Below are 21981 nucleotides of genomic sequence, written 5' to 3' on the forward strand. Positions count from 1 at the left end.
CCTATGATTCAATAAATGTAGGTTGACCCGAGATGCATTATGCCCTAACTTTATTTGGACACTCATAACAATCCATCACAGGTGTAACGTGGGTAATGCTTAGCGTGCCCAATTGTAAGCCAACTACAAGTGCCCAAATAGCCCCCCAGGTTTTACCGGTGCTACAATGACTGTTACGGTAATGCACAACGCATTGTACAAGAACAACGCATTCACTTCAACACGCGGCTTAGGGCTTTATGCCAGACTAATACGGAGCTCTATGAAAAGCAGACACTTGTTTTAGACTAGCTAACTATTCAATCTCTGTTTTTCAGCTCCATTTTACATAGACCCAGGGGTTTGTTGCCAAATATTTTACTTGATTACATCTCTAATTATCCAGCAAACACACACACACACACACACACACACACACACTATGACTGGGTTAACTAGTCAAGCATTTGCTGTGATGAACAGTTGGAAGGGTGAATGTCCTCTTAGTGAGAGCCAAGCTAGAAGATTATATCAATTAATGTGAAAGTGTTATCATAAAGGCCTGACTATTGTGTGTGACAGACAGGTTTACAGGGTTGTCTTGGGTGCTCATACCACAAAGGAGTTACTCTGTGTAACCGGATCAGGCCTGCCTCTACCCACAGAAGTGACTCTATTGTGTCTGCGTGGTTCTAAACTGGCAGGTTCACACAGCAGGTTTTCCCTGTCAGAAATAAGGTGTCAAAGAAGAAGAGATGGAGCAGGATGCAGCATGCTTGTGAGAAAGAATGTTGATTGGTTGATCCAGAGCAGGAAGTATCCCAGTCCCCATCATCCAAGTGAGAATGAAGAAAGGAAAGCATGAATGTCATGGGAAAGCATGATTCTTGATATATCTGTATTGTCTTAACCACTGCCAATGTGAGTCGGCCAGAAACGAGAAACAGATCTAGATCTAGGCCAAGGAAACCCAACTTAAGTTCACTAAACAGAGATAGCTGAGGTTGTTGCTAGAAGAGACATTTTCAAACATATTATCAAATCACCAACAACATAATCACGTTTGAAGAATTCTCCAGTTCTGTTATAACATTTGGTCTCAGATGAGCTGTCCACTTGTGTCTTAGAGTAATTAAATTAATTGGGTAGATATGAAACACAAGAAACACTTCAGCTGTTTTGTTCAGTCTGAGGGCTGTCCCAGTTTATTTCCCAAGGACAGTACAATGCCTCTGGGTTATGATAGGAGCCCAGCAGAGTGCCTTGGCTTGGGACCAGATTTGTCATGAGCAGCTTCTCTCCTCTTTCCTCTCCACTCTTTTCTTTGTCGTCTTTGTGTCCCCTCCCTTCCACTCCTGAGTTCACAGTGTGTGTGGCCTCAACCTTTCATTCCCAGAGCCCTGTGGTCGCGCTTCTGATCCAACTCAGCCAGACGAAACTCTTATTGGTGACTAGTGTGTGTGGTGACAGGTCAGAGTGTGTGCATGGGAGTGTGTGTGTGTGTGTGGTGACAGGTCAGTGTGTTTGTGGCAACCTGCACCTCATCCCGGTGAAGCAGGAGCTGTGTTTCAGAGGAAATGGGAAGAGAAAGACAGTGTGATGGTAACAAGGCAACGCGTCATCTTAACACCTCCGTCATGTTTGCTGGACTGGTTGAAGGGAGTAGAAAACAGAACTGGAAATGTAGTTCCAAGCATTTTTAAAGGAATTTTTATGAATCTTTAATCCCCCTTTTAAATGATTTTTTTCAAAGTTTTTTAATCAAAATCCCCCCGTCTCTTCCACCACGGTGAATCACAAGGGTCTTAAAATTGCCGATACTTCCCAGAATTTGTATTATAATTTGACTGCCATTGTACTAGAAGATTGTGTGTTGTAATGCTGATTGGGTGTGGGCTTGAGCGCCCCTAATAATACAGAACCTGTAGGCCTACGCAGAGCACGGTTCTAGAACCCATCCAAAGGAACAGAGAACGTGCACCAGTGCAGAGTTTGTTGGGAATGTTTGGTCCGAGTGTCTTCTGTGGATGGTGGTCTAGTACCTACGTCACAATGGGACAACGGAGAACGGCATCCCTGCCATGGAGTAGGCTTCAGAAGGGTGGGCTTTGTGTACCGCAGACGGTTAGCGCTTGTCACTGTCAAAACCAAACCCGTGATCGGACCCTTCGAAAACACTAGACAGTTGAAGCTCGGACAGAGAAAAACAGGAGCACAAGCCTAGACTCGGTTTAGAGATCAAAGACGTATTCTCTTACGTCCCTAAAGTAATGATACACTTAGCTGTAATGGCAACCAATGTCTATTGTCTAGCTTTTCATGGCGTAATTCACACACCTGTGAATGGATACACTGGTGAGGCATATCAATCACACTTACAGTCACGCACAGGCAGAAGTGATTGATTGTTTAAAGTAGCGTTGTTTACACTGCTTTCGGTGTGACTATGACCGTCTAACCTACTCATCACACACTACAGGAATAGGTGGATCCAAATGGGATCTCAGACGTAGGCAGGTCTGTATGCCCTCTGAACCCCCGAGACAGTAACCGTTCATCTGTCACTCAACAAACAGTTAGAAAAAGATCAGACAACATGTTGGTCTTGTAAGTATAAGAGCAAAGTTTGAATACAATTTAAGATGTTTGAAAATGTGTAGAAATAGTTGTTCTACCTGTTTTACAGGTATGAATACGGCTGTTTGGGGCGTTTGAATCCAAAGCAACCTCCCAATACATTGTTTGAAAGACAATAGACAAATGTACAGTAGCCACAGTTGGGGTGAACCTAAGATTGTGGCGCTCATGGGAATTTCCTTTCTTTATTCAGCTTCAGACCAATTTCTAGTCACTTAAAACATGAAAGTTTTTTGTTACCAATTAAATCTATGGTTTGGCCTTGCATTGCAAGGGTTTTTCTAAGGCACGAGACAGCCATCCGGCTTTACTAGTCTCTCTCTAGCAGCTCAACAAGACAGGCGTTTCTACTCAAACGCAAAAGTAGGAAAAAACAAGGCTTCAGCCTGATAATCCAGTTATACCAGTGTGGTCCCAGATCTGTTTGTGGTGGCTTGCCAACTCCAGTGTTCATTGGCATAGAGTGAACAGCTCAGCCCAGGAGCTCAGCCCAGGAATGAACAGAAACACCTGCTCTGAATATCCTAGCTCTTTCCGCTTCTCTCACATCCAGAACTTTAAACCTAATGAGACGTCAATGTGAAACACAATATGGACAGAGGTCAAAGTTAATACACCTCGTACAAAGACTGGAGTCGCTAAACAGATGACGTCATCATTTTAGTGCTACTGGGCAATGTAACTGCGATGATGCTAGGCAGCTGCAATACAGTTTGCTGCAGTTCTCTCTTTAACGGCCTTGAGGGCTGTTGACAATGCAAGGGTCACCACGGAAGGACCTAGAAGCTTTTCGGATGCCACTCATTCTCACGCATAACAGAAACCTAATGTGGAACACACAGCACACACATGACTGCAAAGACAGGCTCAGCGAACGCCACAGAGCTTAGCACTCCGCAGCTATTGCTGTTATTGTTTCCCTAGCTGTTAGTGGCATCTTTAAAAAAAACATCAAAGGTTCGATGTGGACTTTGTGGGGGATGTGTGTGTGTGGAAGCCAAACCTACAGCTCCACCATTGTTGCTCTCTAATAAGAAACGAGAGCTGTTGAGATCCTCAAAGCGTGAGAAATCCACTCCACAACCCTTCCCTTCGGTCCTTCCGCCTTCCCTCTGAGTGATAATTAATTTGCTGATGCGACAAGAGAAGCCTCATCAGAAGTAGGGCGAATAGGAGGGAAAGGGGTGAGGTTCCTCTCTCCTGTCCAACATGATCTTAGTGACCAGCCATCTAAACACTGCCTAGTCAATAAACCATCAACAATAAGACACTGCTGATATCCACCGCGTCTGAAGAGTGTCTCAGGAAACCAAGGCATATTTTTGTTTAGACATTTACAGATACACACAAATGCCCACATGAGCACACAAAAACAAACAGATACACACACACACGTGTGCACGTGTTAACGGGCCATGTGTTGGTCTGAAACCCTGCATTACCACCCACAGGCAGATGTTAAACTTTACAACGTGTTTATACTTCAGAAGCTAAAACACTTAACATTTTGTGGCTTTCGTAAATGTGGAAACATCCCTGCTTTCACAGTAAAACATTCCATGACCGTCGAGAGACGCTCCACACAGTCTTCCTCCAACTAATTAAAACAAGCAAATACTAAGACTACTGACACTGTGTTAAAGGGAGGACCTCTGAGTGGTGCCACCATCTAAGGCCGGGGATCGTGCTCTAATTGCATCATGGCAACCCAAGTCCAAAAAAACACAGCTTAAATTGGCATATTACCTTTCCGTTGACACAGTAATGGCCAGCAAAGAACATTGGTTGGATTTGCCTTGGCACGGTGGGACTTATTTCAGAGGATGCAGGTCCAGATCTTCAAATCTCCACTTGGAATTGAGACACGGCCATAGTTTGGCAGATTGGATATTAAAGAATTGGGAGATAAGACAAAATTAACTTAGATTAAAAAAACAAATTTGTTGTGAAATTGTTCACTTTAAATTTACTTTCCAATTTTAACTGGGAGAAATATATATATATATTTCTCCCATCTAACTGTCTCTCTTGCCCTGTTTGTCTGTCTGTCTCTCTCTCTCTTTCTGCCTTCCTCTATCCCTCTCTTTTCATCTCACTAAAAGGTCCTGGCCCTCAGCATCTCCACGGTAACCCAGCCGAACACGGGGAATTATCATGCATCCGTTCCTTCATTTGCATCACAACTGAGAGGGCCTGGGAGGCCCAGGTCCAAACCTCACCTTCTCCCACCCTCCTGAAGACAAACACGAGCACTTCTGAAGTACCCCCCCATCCATCTCGTCCGTTTTCCAACCACTCAGTTGACACAGAGAACCAACAGATTAGGAAGACATTCTATTCAGCTGTGAAAGGTTATGGACATGTCCTTTGTGTGATAAGGATAGGGGTCATGAAATAGGGAAGGACTATCTAAAGCTTGTCCAATGACAGACAGACATTTTGGATTTCTGTGACAAAACGTTTTACTTCGCCGTGCCCTAATGAACACAGCCCGGGTCTTCAGCGGTGTACAAGCATGCTTTATAAGGAAGCCAGGTAAAGGCCTCTTTACTCTGAGTCCTGAGAGGCTGGGTGAGGAAGGAAAGGAAGCACTGCTAGACTCATTGAGACAGTTTGTTAAATGTAGCAGAAGGATGTGGGGATGGGGGACACAAGCAGGCAGAATACTAATGCACTTCTCTGTGTCTGTGTGGTCTTACATCTAAAACACTGAAGACTGGAAAGGGAACACTGGCTGGTTCTTCTTTATCCTTTCCCTGTTAGATGGTAAAGGACCATTGTGGTATGACCACCCAGAAACCTAAAAAAATCTAATATAAAAAACATTTTTTTCCAGGCATTTTAATTCTTTACTTTGTGCTGAAATAGAAGTAGGTCATATTCAAACCCATCCTACAGAGAGTGACCTCTGGACCATCCTAGACCACAGACACACTAGTTCAACGTGTTCCTGGGAGGCAGTGTTAGAAATCAGCGTAGCACAGCTCATTCTGCTGGCGGTAACACAATGACGTCCCTAGACAATGAGAAATGAGTAACATTCCTCTCTTCCATTGGGCGGAATAGACAAGACATGTCAGTCCTCAAATAGGTGTCATGCAGGGAGGGGGAGACTAAACTGCATCTAACTGACTCTTTTTGGCTGTCTTTCTCACTCATCTCTCTATCTCTTGCTCTGAGGCTTACACACACACACACGCATGCACACACACACATACACACATACACACAAGCACACAAAGCCATCTTCCACATGTCCGTTGTTGCAAAGCCAGAGAAACTTAATGACCAGTCATAGAAACAGAGAAACCACAGGACCAGAAAAAGAAAAGAGAAAAAGAAGAGAGTCATTGATTACAACCATCATTCGGCTTCCCTCTTTCTCTCTGTCTGCCTCAGCTTCCCCATCCATGGCTTAGTTTCTCTCTACAAGCTCCCTGATTCAGCCTCTATCTCTGGTCATTGCTATGTCCATGGTTCTGCCTCTGCCTGCTCCCGGCCTCCAGCCCTCCTTGGTAAGGAATACTTTCTAGAGGAATTTTCTTTGGCTTCCAACTCAGGCCTTTGGCCTGCCTAGCAATGCTTATGACTGGAACACCAAGCAAACGTGTTGGATGTGGATAACCTGGAATGTCTTCCTGCCTGTAAGTCTCTCTCTACCGCTCAACCACTCCCTATTTAAGCTCAGAGCAAGGCGAGGGAAGGGGGAGAGCTGGGTGAGGACAGAGTGAGGGTACACCCTCTTCTAAATGTAAAGCCATCCACCCATAAATGTCCTAAATGTGGATCCGTCCTAAAACGCTGAGTGTCAGCCAGGGTGTGCTGGGAAAAGACGGGGAAAGAGCCAGTCTGAAACACCACCAATCGTTTCCATGGTGAAAAGACAATGTGGCTCAAAGTATCAGGTTCACTCTGCTTCTAGTCTTCTCTCCCCAGTCTCAACTAGCAGCACTTAACTCTGCTTTCCTACATACCTCCAAAGAATGGAACCCAATAATAATCAATTGGTGCACTCAAATAGCCCGTACCAGTCTTCCCCTCACGGTCGAGACAGTGGCAGGATATTCCAGGTGTGAAAGGGGATTTTGCCTGTGGCTGAATTTGAGCAACTAGTTTAAACACTACTATACATCTCCTTACCTGTGCCTTACATGGGATTATATTTCTAGAGTCTAATAAGAAACATGTTGGGGCTAGGTGCAGTTTCCTTTCATTTTCTACCACACCTCACATCTGTGAAAAGGAGAACATCAGAAAAGGCTGGAAAGCAAGGGGTCTGCTTGAACAGTTTAATCAGTTCTGCCGCAGAGAGGGAGTTTAAGAGGATTAAATTATATCCTAAAGACAGAAACACATAGGACTCAACACGTTGAGTGAGTGAACCAATGTCATAGGCTAACAATGATTTTGAAAGGTTTCAGTACAGCCAGCCAGATGTCCAGCCCAGCTGTGCCCTGCAGCAGAACCTTCCTACTCCCTTTTAGGCCTAACGGATGTGTCCCTGTTGGTGGGTAACATGGAGAGGGACCATGACACATTAGTGACATCCTGTAACACTGTTCATCCCTGCTCTTTTCTTCAGCTGATGCACTGGTGTGTGTGTGTGTGTGTGTACAAAGTGAGAGATTTACTGTCAGTCAGACAGAGTTACCATACTGTAGCCCTTCCTGGACAGGCCCCATTACCATCCAACCATACAGATATACACAGCAGGCCTGAAATAGCAGGGAGGCAAAATAGCAACAAAGGCTTTGGAAGCCAGCACATTGACTGAAGGGTTACTGTGGCCAGCTCTGACCCCAGAGGTCTGGTTGGGAGCTGGAGAGGCCCGGTAGAGAGCAGCTGTAGCGTTAGTGGTACACTAGAGGCTAGCAGGAAGAAGCAGAGTCTGCACCAGTGCTCCTGTAATGCAGGCTCACCCTGACCTGTGAGATGCACACACAAATACTGTATATATGCATGCAGAGCATATTTCTAAAGATGTACACATTGACACAGCTAGACATTCAATCCACTGGGGATTATTACACTGGACCGATCATGAAATAATCAATCAATCAATCACTTTTATTTATAAAGCCCTTTTTACAACAGCAGTTGTCACAAAGTTATTTTACAGAGACACCCGGCCTTAAACCCCAAGGAGCAAACAACAGTAGTGTTGAATTTCAGTGGCTATGAAAAATAAATAAACAAGTTCTCTTTCATCTGATCAAAGGATTACATTCAAAACACAGATTACTGAATTACTAAAGAAGCTAAAGATCAATGTTTTACTATTTGACAGAAATATAGCTGGTGTATCCTTCAATGTAAGAAAATAGCCAATATTGTGCCTGTATACCTTCCAAAGATATCATTTCTATACACAAGTAGCTAAAACCATTAAATGTTGTACAGTATTTTCCAATGTTTTTTCAGACGCTTTGGTACTATTCACACAATTATATGGGAATATTTCACAACTCTAAGTACATCTGACATTGACTGAGTACAGAAAGTCTAGAAAGACAAGTTTCATATTGAAATGCATTATGTTCATACAAATTGCATGAATAACCTTTTTGGGGATTTTGATGATGATATGATTTTGATTGATGACATCACAGGTGACCAATCACTGGTGACCAAAATCACATTTAGATTTGCCATGCCAAAATATTAGTCTCGCAGTGCATGAAAAATGAAGATATTCATTTTGATTTGGACAAGCTATCATGGCCAAATGCCGAAGACAGAATTGATTCAAGTTAGTGTGGTTTGTGCTAAACATTGACATTCCTTTTATTTTTTTCTAATATTATTTGTTATACTTGACTAGACAAAAAATATATATATATATATTGCAATAGAAGTTACTTTTTGGCATTAATGATTGCAGAAGAAGTCTTCACTGATCACACTTTTGATCATGGGATAGAAATTATGGAAATTATTATATAATGGGCAATGTACAAATAGAGCTTTGTCTAATGTGAAGACAGTAAAGTAAACAGATTACCTTCAGCACTTCAAAGAGTCATTTTAAAATGTGTGTCTTACATTGTTTGGTCTTGGACTAACTGATTGTTACTAAGACTTAACTTAAAGAACTGCACTTATATTTTTATGACCAAAACCATAGTGGTTGACTCATTGATCTTGTGGGGAAAGATGTTTACAGCAAAATCTGTTTTTTATGAGTATGATCTTCTCGGGGTCTTGTACTAAGAGTTTTGAAACACTGCACCATACTATTGATAATAGTACTAAAGTGACTAAAACAACTCTATTTGAAAAGGTGGGATGGATCTCTCTGTATGTAAATGGAGAGCAGCATTTATAAAGCACCCTAGCAGAACTTCCAATATATCCGATATATTTCTTATCAAGGTTAAAGTATAACGGGAAACAACAGGATAGTGCTAGATTAGCCAAAGCTTGTTTCTGAACCAGGTCAAACTGTCTTCAAATGTTAAGCCCTGCAGACGTGGAAAGAGCTGCAGCACGAGATCAGACTTGAACGACATGTGTCTTTAAGCAATTTTAAAGCATTGCAGGTAGATCCCTTGAGGACAAATGTGCCTGTTCATGATATATGGTTTTGGGCTTACTTGTTAGAATGTTTCTGTCTCTGTTGGAGAGCACCCAATTTTTTTGTTTAAGTAAAATAATGAACTCAACACACACACACAAACATAGGTCTCAACACACCCTGTCCGTATTATCCAAGGACACGTGTAAAGCGTACTTCCGTAGTTGGATAGAAAATCTGAGTTTCTTGACCAAGACCGGGGATTTCTAACAGCTACCTCACAGCTTTCTGGGTGACCACACAGCACAATAACAGCCACCAATCCAACCTGAAGGCCCAAGGGCCGACCGTTAGAAACCCCAGGTAAGCCTCACCACAACCTGGCTGAGGTCAGACGTAAACCCAGACCCTGCCCTCGCCCCGGTAAAGCCCTCGCTGCCTGTTGACAGCTCCACAGTGCCATTGACCGTTAGCGGACCCCAAAGGGTGATGTAATACTTGGCCTGGCCATCCCGGCCCCTGCCAGCTCCATGAGGCCGCTGTCCGCTCCAGTGACCACGCACTAAGGCATGTGTGTGTGTGTGTATATATATGAGTGCCTGTGTGTGTCCCTTGACACTTAAACAAATAGTCCATTATGGACATTTTAAGCAGAGGAAACCATAGTGTTGTGACAGATAGACATACACGACGGATACTGCGATGACTGGGAGAGTGACATGAATCTGAGCGCTTCAAACCAAAAGGCATTATGACATGAGCAGAGCGGCACCAAGAAGGTCACACAAGCACAACTTCAGGCATACATACGATCCACCACACCATGGAGACACTTTGTGAGGACTAGAGCATGGGAAACAGGCTTCTATCCAACCGTCCTCCCATTCTTCTGAGCCTTTAGCTACATTTGAAATCAGAACATTCCTGGTTTTCAGCCTTGTGTCAACAGAGTGTTAAAGCCAGGCCAATAGGCCGAGGAATGTGAGGGGTTCACCTCTGGACTACGATATAGTGAGCAAAAACATAGTTCTCATAAAATCACAAACACACACAAACGCACAGGCACGAACACACAAACACAAACACAAGCCAGAACGGGACAAACCTTTTTACTTTAACACACACACACACCAAACACTCACATTAACAACACCCAAAAGGATGACACACTCACATACAGGCACATTTAAGCATAAACATGTCCACATATGGATGTAAACCAAAGAAACTGAGACAAAGACAAAGTGAAGATTTCCATTTAAATCCACTAAAGTGCTTAATACAATTAAACGACAAACCCCAAAGCCGGCTGACATATAGTTAAAATGATATGACAAGAGCAACACGCTGCATGTCTGACACTCAGAGCTCACCTCAGCCTGGACTGCTATAAACTATCACACAGTGACAACACTGTGTGACAACACTATTTTATTTCTCCCAGAAGAATAGGGGTTCACAAAATATCCATCTAATCCCTCTGCCCGTCCTTGTACAACTCTAAACCTTTCCTCCTTTCCCTGAGTTGAGTGAAGCCGGCTGTCTGGTAAAAGCGTCCTCACCTGAGCCATAGTGGTGCTGCCGCAGCATCCTCTGACAGGCAGCGATAGACAGGGGAACGTGAGGCTAGGTAGCTACTAGCGAGGTCGCTAGGCTAGCTGTTTGGAGTCGAACCCGCTCAAGGCGAGCGTTAACAGGCGGTGCCTTTCGCGGCACGGAGGCAGCCCCAAATCACACAAACAGACAGCAGCACTGACGCTACAGCCTGTCTCGTCTCAGGAGGCAGAGAGCCCAAACCCGGAGGAACACAGCAGGAAAAGAGAGGGAGAGAGCAGAGAGAGAGGAAGTGAGGAAGGGAGGGATTGTGTTGGAGGCTTGGCCGGCCAGCAATTAAGTCTCTGAGAAAATCGGTTTGCAGGGTGGTTGTGCTGGTGAGACTATGTGGGTCAGTCTGTGTGTGTTTGTGTGCATGAGGACGACCTCCTAGGCTTCGGAAGGATAATGAATGGAAAACCGGACACTGAAAACCGCCTGCTTTTGGACGGCGGTCAGACATGCCGGACCTTTGTGACCAGCGAACCGGGAGGGGAGAACTCAGATGGACTCGGACTAACGCAGACTGATCCAATGACTCTGATGCAGTTCTGGCAGCTCCCTGTGGTAAAGGCTTCAGTCGACCATGACAGAGCACCTCATCCTACACTGACTCAATCACTGGTCAATATCCGCCAGGATCGTTTAGGCAACACAGGCTCGAGCAGCAGGGACACCTCTGGACTGTGTTGACCACTCGGTCTCCCTTTCCATGTATCAGCATGCTGTTATTTAAAAGGGTATCCTGACCTTTCAATTTCCATTTGAGAAATTAAGCAGATGATACTTTCCAGAGGGACTCCACAGCACTATGTTTGATACAGGAACTCGTTGAGAATCAAATCGATAAACCTGGCATTGCAAGCATCATGCTCAAACCCATTATCTTCTGCTGAGCTTCCTGGGGTCCACAGACCAAACAAAAAAAAACATAACACACTGATCCATTTAAAAGGTTTGTTGTCAAGAATCTGTTGTCCATGCCATAAAGGGTCTTGGACATTACAGGATGACCACCTTGTCAACCAGTCAGCTACTGAGTTTAGTCAGGTGGTTTCACCAGAAGCAACAGTCATAGGAGCCTGGTTTGATGTGTGTTTCCTGTTCAGACAGACTGTTTCAAGCGCAAACTTGGACTGCCTTCTAGAAGGCACATGGAGATACATTATCTCACAAAAATGAGTACACCCCTCACAATTTTGTTAATATTTGACTATATCTTTTCATGTGACAACACTGAAGAAATGACACTTTGCTACAATGTAAAGTAGTGAGTGTATAACAGTGTAAATTTGCTGTCCCCTCAAAATAACTCAACACACAGCCATTCAGTCTAAACGGCTGGCAACAAAAGTGAGCAAACCCCTAAGAGAAAATGGGTCCAATTAGCCATTTTCCCTCCCCGGTGTCATGTGACTTGTTAGTGTTACAAGGTCTCAGGTGTGAATGGGGAGCAGGTCTGTTAAATTTGGTGTTATCGCTCTCACACTCCCTCACACTAATCACTGGAAGTTCAACATGGCACCTCATGGCAAAGAACTCTCTGAGGATCCAGGCGGTTCGAATGTTATCATTGGATTGAATGGGCGTTATCAGTGGTTATCAGCCTCATAGATATGGGTCAGAAGGGGCCTGCTAGCCTACTGGTAGGCTCAGAAGGCTGTTATCATCCATTCACATGGTTAATTTAGTATTTAGATAATTTAGAATTGACAAAATTATCACAGTTTAAAGGCACTCATTTATTGGTCTTACCTGTAGACTTACCCTAACCTTAACCTTAACCCATTTATTGGTCTTACCTGTAGACTTACCCTAACCCTAACCCTAACCTTAACCCATTTTAATGGTCTTACCTGTAGACTTACCCTAACCCATTTTAATGGTCTTACCTGTAGACTTACCCTAACCCATTTTAATGGTCTTACCTGTAGACTTACCCTAACCCTAACCTAAACCCATTTTAATGGTCTTACCTGTAGACTTACCCTAACCTATTTTAATGGTCTTACCTGTAGCAGCGACCTGAAATCGTCTGGGATTGGATCTGGAGTCTTCTCGTGTATTTATCCGTGATTAACCATGCGAATGCATGATAACAGCCTTCTGAGCCTACCAGTAGGCTAGCAGGCCCCTTCTGACCCATATCTATGAGGTTGATAACCACTGATAATGCCCATTCAATCCAATGATAACATTCGAACTGGGTGGAGGATCTGAAAAAAATAATTGTTGCTCTACATAAAGATGGCCTAGGCTATAAGAAGATTGCCAAGAACCTGAAACTGAGCTGCAGCGCGGTGGCCAAGACCATACAGCTTGTTAACAGGACAGGTTTCACTCAGAACAGGCCTCGCCATGGTCGACCAAAGAAGTTGAGTACATGTGCTCAGCGTCATGTCCAGAGGTTGTCTTTGGGAAATAGACGTATAATTGCTGTCAGCATTGCTGCAGAGGTTAAAGGCGTGGGGGGTCAGCCTGTCAGTGCTCAGACCATACGCCGCACACTGCATCAAATTGGTCTGCATGGCTGTCGTCCCAGAAGGAAGCCTCTTCTAAAGATGATGCACAAGAAAGCCCGTAAACAGTCTACTGAAGACAAGCAGACTAAGGACATGGATTACTGGACCCATGTCCTGTGGTCTGATGAGACCAAGATCAACTTATTTGGTTCAGATGGTGTCAAGCGTGTGTGGCGGCAACCAGGTGAGGAGTACAAAGGCCAGTGTGACATTAATGGCTGTGTGTTGAGTTATTTTGAGGGGACAGCAAATTTACACTGTTATACAAGCTGTACACTCACTACTTTACATTGTCATTTCTTCAGTGTTGTCACATGAAAAGATAGGATAAAACATTTACAAAAATGAGAGGGGTGTACTCACTTTTGTGAGATACTGTATGTGGCTCTGGGACGTTTAATATAAAGGAAAGTATAGTGGTATAGGTGTGGGTGCAATAGTAACATTCAAAGATGCATTCCTGCAGTTTTTTTGACAAAACGAAAAAAGACATCAAACATCTAAGATGTAAACCTGTTTGACCAATCAGGACAACTGAATATTAAGGCCACTCCAGTAAACTCACTTTCTATTGTTCAATTCAGTGTCCATTCAAGGTTGGCTGGCTCCGCAGAACAAGGGACTCGACACGGCTGGTTGACACAGAGTCAGTTCTGTGCCCCTGTAAACAACTTAGACTGGAGCAGCAAGCCAAAAGCATAGTATTCAAACTTGATTTGATTCCCTTGAGAAAAACAGTGGGGGTACTGGCTGCTGGCAGTGGCAGGAATGGCCTGGCTTGGACAATGTGAGGCTTCGGCTGAAAGGGAGGTGAGAAAAGTGTCATTCTACTGGGTAGAAAGAGAAGCTCTTGGCAGCAGAGGTTAAGATTGGCCCAGTCGGTCGGCTTACACTGGTCTTTCAGCTCCCCCACCCCCACGACTTCTAATGCCAACACAAACCCAATTAATTATACAGCCACAACTACTGTTCAAGCATAGATGTGTTGCGAACACGAAAAAAAAGCAAGATTGCATCTTCAGTTCTGAAGCCAGTTCAGTTTAGAGCTTTTTAAAAGTGACAAATACATAGTCTGACTGAGTCTGAGGTTAAGACTGTTAATAGTTTATAATAATTAACAGCTACTGCAGTGTTTGATCTAGTTTTATAAGCTGGGCTAATTGGATCGGAGAAAACAGACTTCTACAGAACCGAAGCAGAATCAAAGCACCAAGAGCCTGGCAGTGTACTGAGGAATCAGAAACATAATTTTGCACAAAAAGTGACCGTCGTTACTCAGATGTTTTCCTTAAAGCTGTGGTGTTCTCTCAGAAAATATCAAAGAGCAATGTGGTGGAATTTAACCCCTAGTTCTTCCCAGTAACAGCTAGCTCAATAGATCACGGCAGTGTAAATTACATAGTCTTGACGTTTCACCCTGAAAGTTCCTTTAAAAGCATTGCCCAGGCTTTGGTTTGTGTTGCGTAGTGAGGAGACTGGCCAATGACAGATACACTGACAGATCTCAATGCTTTTGGTTCAGCTCTGGGTCATGGTTACTGGAGCCCATTTCAGCCCCTCATGCAGCACAGCTCAGGGTACGCACACACAGACACGCACACGCACAGACACACATGCATAGAAAGACGCGCACGCACAGAAAGACGCGCACGCACAGAAAGACGCTGTTAGAAATCGGCCGTTTCATATAGTGGTTGTAATAATTAGCATACCCGTTTGTCAAGGGAGAGAGAAAGTATATTATTTATTGCAGCATTAGAAAGTCTTGTTCATGAGGTTACGGACCTGGTCTTCCTTACACAACATTCTACAACGCGCACGCACAGAAAGACACGCACGCACAGAAAGACGCAAACACACACACACACTTACAGAGACTGCACCGCTCCGCAACAAAGGGCCATGGGATTTTCATTTTCAGAGAGCTTATTGAAGCCAATTCCACTGACTTCTATCCACTTTGTGCCTGGTATTATGAAACAAGACTGTTTTTTTTCAGATATCCACAAGAACTAAGCCCCTGTGAACATTACTGCAAGCCTGGTAATACAAAACCCCTACTTCAGTATTTACTAAGGGGTTTTAGTGTAAACGACTCAGCATTTTAACTGGCTGTGAAAATCTCATTCCGGTGGAATACTGTAAGCACAGTACTACACCATCTCTATTTGAGTCTTTGAACTCATCATTAAGAAAGCATTAGACAAAGAATCAGCAAACACAAGACAGGTAGAGAACAAAACCGAGACTCCCACTGCATCGGAACAGCTAAATAATCATTAGAAAGCAAGCTGTTATGACAGGTTCTGGTGTATGCTGCCAATATGTGAAATCAAATCCCTTCAATTCAAATATTGGGAACATGAGGGAATTGTTGTGTTTAGACAGAAAGCGAACAAAAGACTGGAACAAACGTGTTCCTTCCTGGGATGGTGAAAAAGGTGCATGATCAGAAAGCCTGCATGTCTTTGCCTTTGATATGATGCCTTTACATAGACCCGGATATTAATGATCAACATAAAGAATTTAAAAAAGCTAGAACTTGAACATGTAGACATCTCAGCCAAGATACCTACAAAGTTTCTGTGGCAATAATATCTGGCCCTTTTCCTTTAGACACATTACATGATCTATTCAAACACCCCATCAGGGCTCTATGCATCCTGTGATCTCAACGTTGCCTGAAATGTCCAATTCATAGAATACCACAGCTGTTCATAACCCAAAAAAACAAAAAAAAAACCAAGGCTGGTTGAAGTTGAGTATGAACCAAATGACATCCTATTCTCTACATATTGCACTACTTTGTTTGACCAGGGCCACGCGAATCCCGGTGAAAAATAGGGCCCTTCATAGGAGCTAGGGTTGCCATTTGAAACACATTATTTAGGTGAGCAGGATGACTAACTAGACGTTAAAGTCCAGAGAAAACATGTCCAATGAAATGTAAGTGTCATTCCTTACCTGCTTCACCTGTTGACTGACAGGAGTGCATCGTTGTCTCTTTGGAGGGGGAAAAGAAAAAACAACATTAGATGCGGTGTCGAGTCACCATGAGACATTGTCTCTTGTTTGACAAATTAAATCAATTGTCATTAATCACATGCTTGGTAAACAACAAATCTAAAAGAAGACTAGGTGCATAGGTTCCGGGAAAGATTTCCTGGTTCAGTGACAAGTGTGATAAAAAACTGAACATCTTGGATAGATTTGCATCAGTGGACACGCATTGATCTTCAACTCTCACGCAGGGATTTGCGATGAGGAAAGGCTATAATTGCAAATTACAAACTGAGAGTGGAGAATATATATATACTGACTATATATAAAATAGTCATGTGATTATGCTTTGCATGTTGATAGCGCTGCAAACACGTTCCCCATTTGGCCTTCTGCCAGCACCAGAGAAAGCCTCTGGTAACTGCAGCTGCTACTGCACATCAAACCTCCATGAAATCTCTGAGGTAGGGGGCAGAAAGGCAAGAGAGTGTGTGTGTGTGTGTGTGTGTAAGAGCAAATGCCTGCATTATGTAACTTATTATAACGCATATGCCTTTCAGAGGCTGACATCAATACTGTTGTTGCTACTGAACTGAGAACAAACCTCAATCATCCCTTACTGAGTGGTTTCTAACTTGTTAAGTCTAAATGTCAGAGGCCAAGCAAATCCAAAACAACCTTCACTTAAACAGGAAGACAATCTGTCAAACTAAACTTGTAATGAGGCTTGTAAATGTGTGTTTGTTTGATCTACCTGGCCACCCCACTGTGAGACAGCATGTATGTGGGTCTCTCTGTCAGTCTATGCGTCTGTATGGCTTCGGCTAACAGGGTTAATGAGAATAGGTCTGAGAGACCAAGTTGCATAACTCGACCTCGCCAGCTTGTTATGTCACAGAGGACATGTTCTGACACTCTGATTGGTGACCCGGGCCCCAAATGATCTCCACTCCACTCTGACCGGTACCTGGAGAGGTTCTTTAAAACTGAAACCAAAACCTTTGATTCACAGCAACCCATTCCAAAACCATGTTGACCTTCAGGGTTACCAGCATGACTACAACAAGATAGGTCGGAACCACGGCCGGAGATCTCAAACACTTCATGCAGTATGTATCCACAACAAACTGGGAGGCTTTTGATTTTCATCCACCCAGTTTTTAGAACTGGCTGAAGTCAGAAATTGGAAGAATTACTGCCTTTGAGGCACTTCACATTTGACTACGTGATTTTCTTGTGATATGTTTTATAAAAGATATATATTTTTTTAACTTTATTGTCCAGGTATATCTTCCCAGGTTGTAGCTGCAGAATCAAAATTAATTCTCGGTCAACTCTCCTGTCCTGCATACACTCACCTAAAGGATTATTAGGAACACCATACTAATACTGTGTTTGACCCCCTTTCGCCTTCAGAACTGCCTTAATTCTACGTGGCATTGATTCAACAAGGTGCTGAAAGCATTCTTCAGAAATGTTGGCCCATATTGATAGGATAGCATCTTGCAGTTGATGGAGATTTATGGGATGCACATCCAGGGCATGATGCTCCCGTTCCACCTCCATCCCAAAGATGCTCTATTGGGTTGAGATCTGGTGACTGTGGGGGCCATTTCAGTACAGTGAACTCATTGTCATGTTCAAGAAACCAATTTGACATGGTGCATTATCCTGCTGGAAGTAGCCATCAGAGGATGGGTACATGGTGGTCAAAAAGGGATGGACATGGTCAGAAACAATGCTCAGTTAGGCCGTGGCATTTAAACAATGCCCAATTGGCACTAAGGGGCCTAAAGTGTGCCAAGAAAACATCCCCCACACCATTACACCACCACCACCAGCCTGCACAGTGGTAACAAGGCATGATGGATCCATGTTCTCATTCTGTTTACGCCAGATTCTGACTCTACCATCTGAATGTCTCAACAGAAATCGAGACTCATCAGACCAGGCAACATTCTTCCAGTCTTCAACAATTTTGGTGAGCTCGTGCAAATTGTAGCCTCTTTTTCCTATTTGTAAAATTGTAGCCCATCCGCCTCAAGGTTGTGCGTGTTGTGGCTTCACAAATGCTTTGCTGCATACCTCAGGTTGTAACGAGTGGTTATTTCAGTCAAAGTTGCTGTTATGTCCCCAGTGCTTTCTTTTGCTCTGTGTTCGTGTGTGTTTTTGTCCCTTGGTGTTCTATGTGGTGGTTGCAGGCTAATTGGCTTCCTGATCGCCGGTTGCAGCTGATTGGTCGGTTTTGGGCTGATTGGAGAGCCCCTACGCCCGCTCGTCAGTGGCTGCAGCTGGTTTAGCCTGCATATAAGCCACAGGAGAGTCACACCTGTGGTGGCTTTCGGTCTGTCTTGCTGTATATGAGGTAGAAAGAAAATTTGTGGGTTTTTTTCTTCTATCAACTTGAATCAGTCGGCCCATTCACCTCTAGCATCAACAAGGAATTTTCACCTGCCGCATACTGGATGATTTTCCCTTTTCACACCATTCTTTGTAAACCCTAGAAATGGTTGTGTGTGAAAATCCCAGTAACTGAGCAGATTGTGAAATACTCAGACCGGCCCGTCTGGCACCAACAACCATGCCACGCTCAAAATTGCTTAAATCACCTTTCTTTCCCATTCTGACATTCAGTTTGGAGTTCAGGAGATTGTCTTGACCAGGACCACACCCCTAAATGCATTGAAGCAACTGCCATGTGATTGGTTATTAAGATAATTGCATTAATGAGAAATTGAACAGGTGTTCCTAATAATCCTATAGGTGAGTGTATATTGATGACTACGGCAGGAAACAGTTAAATACCTTTTTGACAGGTCATACCACAGAACATAGTGATGAGCAATGCATGCCCAATTATCAAAACTCATAGCCATAATTACCTTAGGAATTAAGAAACGTGCATTTGCGTGTGTGTGTGTGTGTACAGGTGTTTTGAACTGGGCTCGGTGTCCCTGGGACAAGACTTTGCTTGTCTTGACAGACCAACAGACAGTCAGCGCTACAAAAGGGAATCTAGAGGCCAAACCACAGTGACGTCGGTTCCAACCCAGAGTTACACCACCCCCATTCCATCCCCTACTGACACAAGCGCTGCTCTTCATCTGGGTTACAACAACAACTGCCCGTGTCAACCTGATGTGCAGTGCGTCTGTCACACACCAGTATTCATTCCCGTTAGTAACCCTGTCACGAAAACCAAATCATGAAGAGTCTGAAGAAGGCACCCAACAAACATTTAATACATGATGAGTCAGCGTGAAGGTATTTAAGGGGAGTCATGGACCAGTGCAAATGTCATGAATGTGACGAACTTAGATGCAGGCCACTCCCAGTCCCTGTGATCTTTGAATGACAGCTCATTAAAATGGAAAACAGGAAATGGATGCCTACACAATGGATGCCTTCCAAAAATCACCATATTCCACTTAAAGTGCATTATGAGAACACGGACCACTGGGGAACAGTACGCTGTGGCCACAAGGAGTGCACTTTCTAGGGAACAAGCATGTGTCACAACCCAGAGAAAACATCAAAACAAAGCAGAATAGAAAACAGTTTGGAACAGCACACTTTTCCATAACAACCCACTATGATCACACCTGGTCAACGTGACTTCATTTGGTGAATAGAAGGACTGTTCTGTAACGAATATAAATACAGCTGTATTCTTCCGTGGGGGCGGGGTAAGCTTTGAGCATCCAATCAATGTGCTGCGTGTTAACCGTGCATGATAAGCATCTAATGTGGGTCTGTCCAACCGACGGGCTTCCTCTGAAAGGGGCCCTTAATCCCTAGGTAGCGCGTTACTCTGCAGGGAATACGGTGTCATTCTGGCTGCGCCCGAATATCTTTACCCCTGGGTGGATGTGATTGTGTGCTTATAAGGGCCTATAACCACGCAACCATGACAACTGGCATCCTGTCTAAAGAGCCAGTTAAGCTGGGCGGTTTGGCAGGCAGGGCAGGACTATGGACGCAGCTACAGAGAGATACACTTTAGTTCACTTCCACAGCTGTCTGCTCTGGCAGGGCTGAAATCACACTGCACTGCCTGCCAATACAAATGGTGTTCTCCTTTTAGTAATAAAACCAAAGGGATGAATTGAAGACTAGAATATAGGGTATCTCTTAATCAATGTCAGTGATCAGTAGCATATTCCTACTTTGACACTGCCAGGCCCATCCTCCTCCAGTGTTTACCGGCTTTAGTTTTAAATTGTACTTCAGTCGCTTTCACACTGACTGAGAGATAACACTGTAACGTGCCACAAACAGAATGTAACTGAACCTTTTGACATGTTATACTGTTGTCCCTAGAGGTGCTAAGTGGGGCTTTCAGTGAGCCTGCTTGGTGATGTTAAAGGCTAAAACATTCCCATGCATTGATAATTGAGGCCCCTGTTAAAATAACAGAATGCACAAGCCCAGCAAACTCAACCAATTGGGGTTTCCATAGCGACCTATTGTACAAGTGTGAATACATGTCACAGATAAGAGGGAGAATTAGCGACAATCAAGAAAACATCACTTGCAGGAGATTCTTACACCCTTCAGGAAGAATGTTGTTTAAAACCTGGTTTTGGAATAGGCTTGTCGTGCTTCATCGTTATTGGTATGAGAGGTGAAAGAAAGTATCCATACACCAGAAGGCTTTTCCCACAGGGCAATTGGACGTGTTTGAGCACAGGAAACATTAGGCTTACTGGAAAAATATACAGTGCCTCATAGGCTATTTGAGAACATGAAACAGGATACATTTAGCATAATAACACATTGAATAAGTTTATCCAGACAAACACTGGGTTAATTTAATTTCAGATACTCAATATGTTTCTGAAGAAGAGTAAAGAAGTTTTAGCAAATATTAAATATCATTACCATATCTCCTTTGAATTGTATTTAATTAGCCAAAAAGAGCATGGCAGGCATAGGGAAATGTTTTAATGCTGTGTTCCTATTTAGGATGTTATAGGGACAACTCTAGAGATGCAGCAACATAATAAACACTAACGGTTATTGAAATGAATCTGCTTCGGTTGAACATTCTTACCTGGTAAAGTTTCAGTATTACCCAGCAGAGCATATATGCTGATAAGGTGAACTTGGCAGTCATATACCGCTCCGGTGGGCAGGTGAGATGCATCTGTACTTCTAGACCTGGAGCATCGCCTTGTCCTCCAGGCACTCTATCCGCTGGCGAGTCACGGTGGTTGTCCTCAGGCGACTTGCAGCAAGCGTTCTCATTATTGTTGTTATGATCCATTTCGCCTGTATGTTTCTATGAAATATTCAACCGTCTCTATGAGAAAAATTTACGTTACCACTGATTTCCTCGTTCCACGAATTCCCACGTTGCGCCTGCACATGTAGGCTAGTTAACTGTCAACATATATTTCTGTATCCAGCCTATAGGCTACCGAAATGTAAAATGAAACGAAAAACCTTCACAAACAATGTCATACTTTCCCCCTTGTTTGAAAAACATCAAAAGACTGACAAAAAAGCCATGGGCGCACGGCCAAACGGAGACCGTGGCGCACTGGTGACCACCGGTCACAGTCTATCCTTCAAATAACTTCAGCCGCCTTTTCTTTTTTCTTTTCACAAAACTGGGAACAGAGCCGTGAGCTTCGATAGCGAGACGGAGAGGCGCTGTTGTTTAACTTAAAGACTGATACTTAGATTTTTAGAAAACACATGCCGTGCTTAAGTTTGGAAAAGTAATCAAGGTTA

General features: G+C 43.7%; 1 protein-coding gene across 1 annotated transcript in view; it reads right to left on the reverse strand.

Moving 5' to 3' along the window:
- Positions 1 to 21912, reverse strand: part of LOC105022611 (Rho guanine nucleotide exchange factor (GEF) 4) — a 97756-nt gene extending 75844 nt beyond the window's left edge. The window contains 2 exon segments of the mRNA XM_034289304.1: positions 16210 to 16248; positions 21299 to 21912. Coding sequence (XP_034145195.1) covers positions 16210 to 16248; positions 21299 to 21511 — 252 coding nt within the window. The 5' untranslated portion in view covers positions 21512 to 21912.
- Between the last annotated feature and the right edge of the window lie 69 nt (positions 21913 to 21981).

Source organism: Esox lucius, chromosome 21 (genome assembly GCF_011004845.1).
Source record: "Esox lucius isolate fEsoLuc1 chromosome 21, fEsoLuc1.pri, whole genome shotgun sequence".
Taxonomy (NCBI): Eukaryota; Metazoa; Chordata; class Actinopteri; order Esociformes; family Esocidae; genus Esox; species Esox lucius.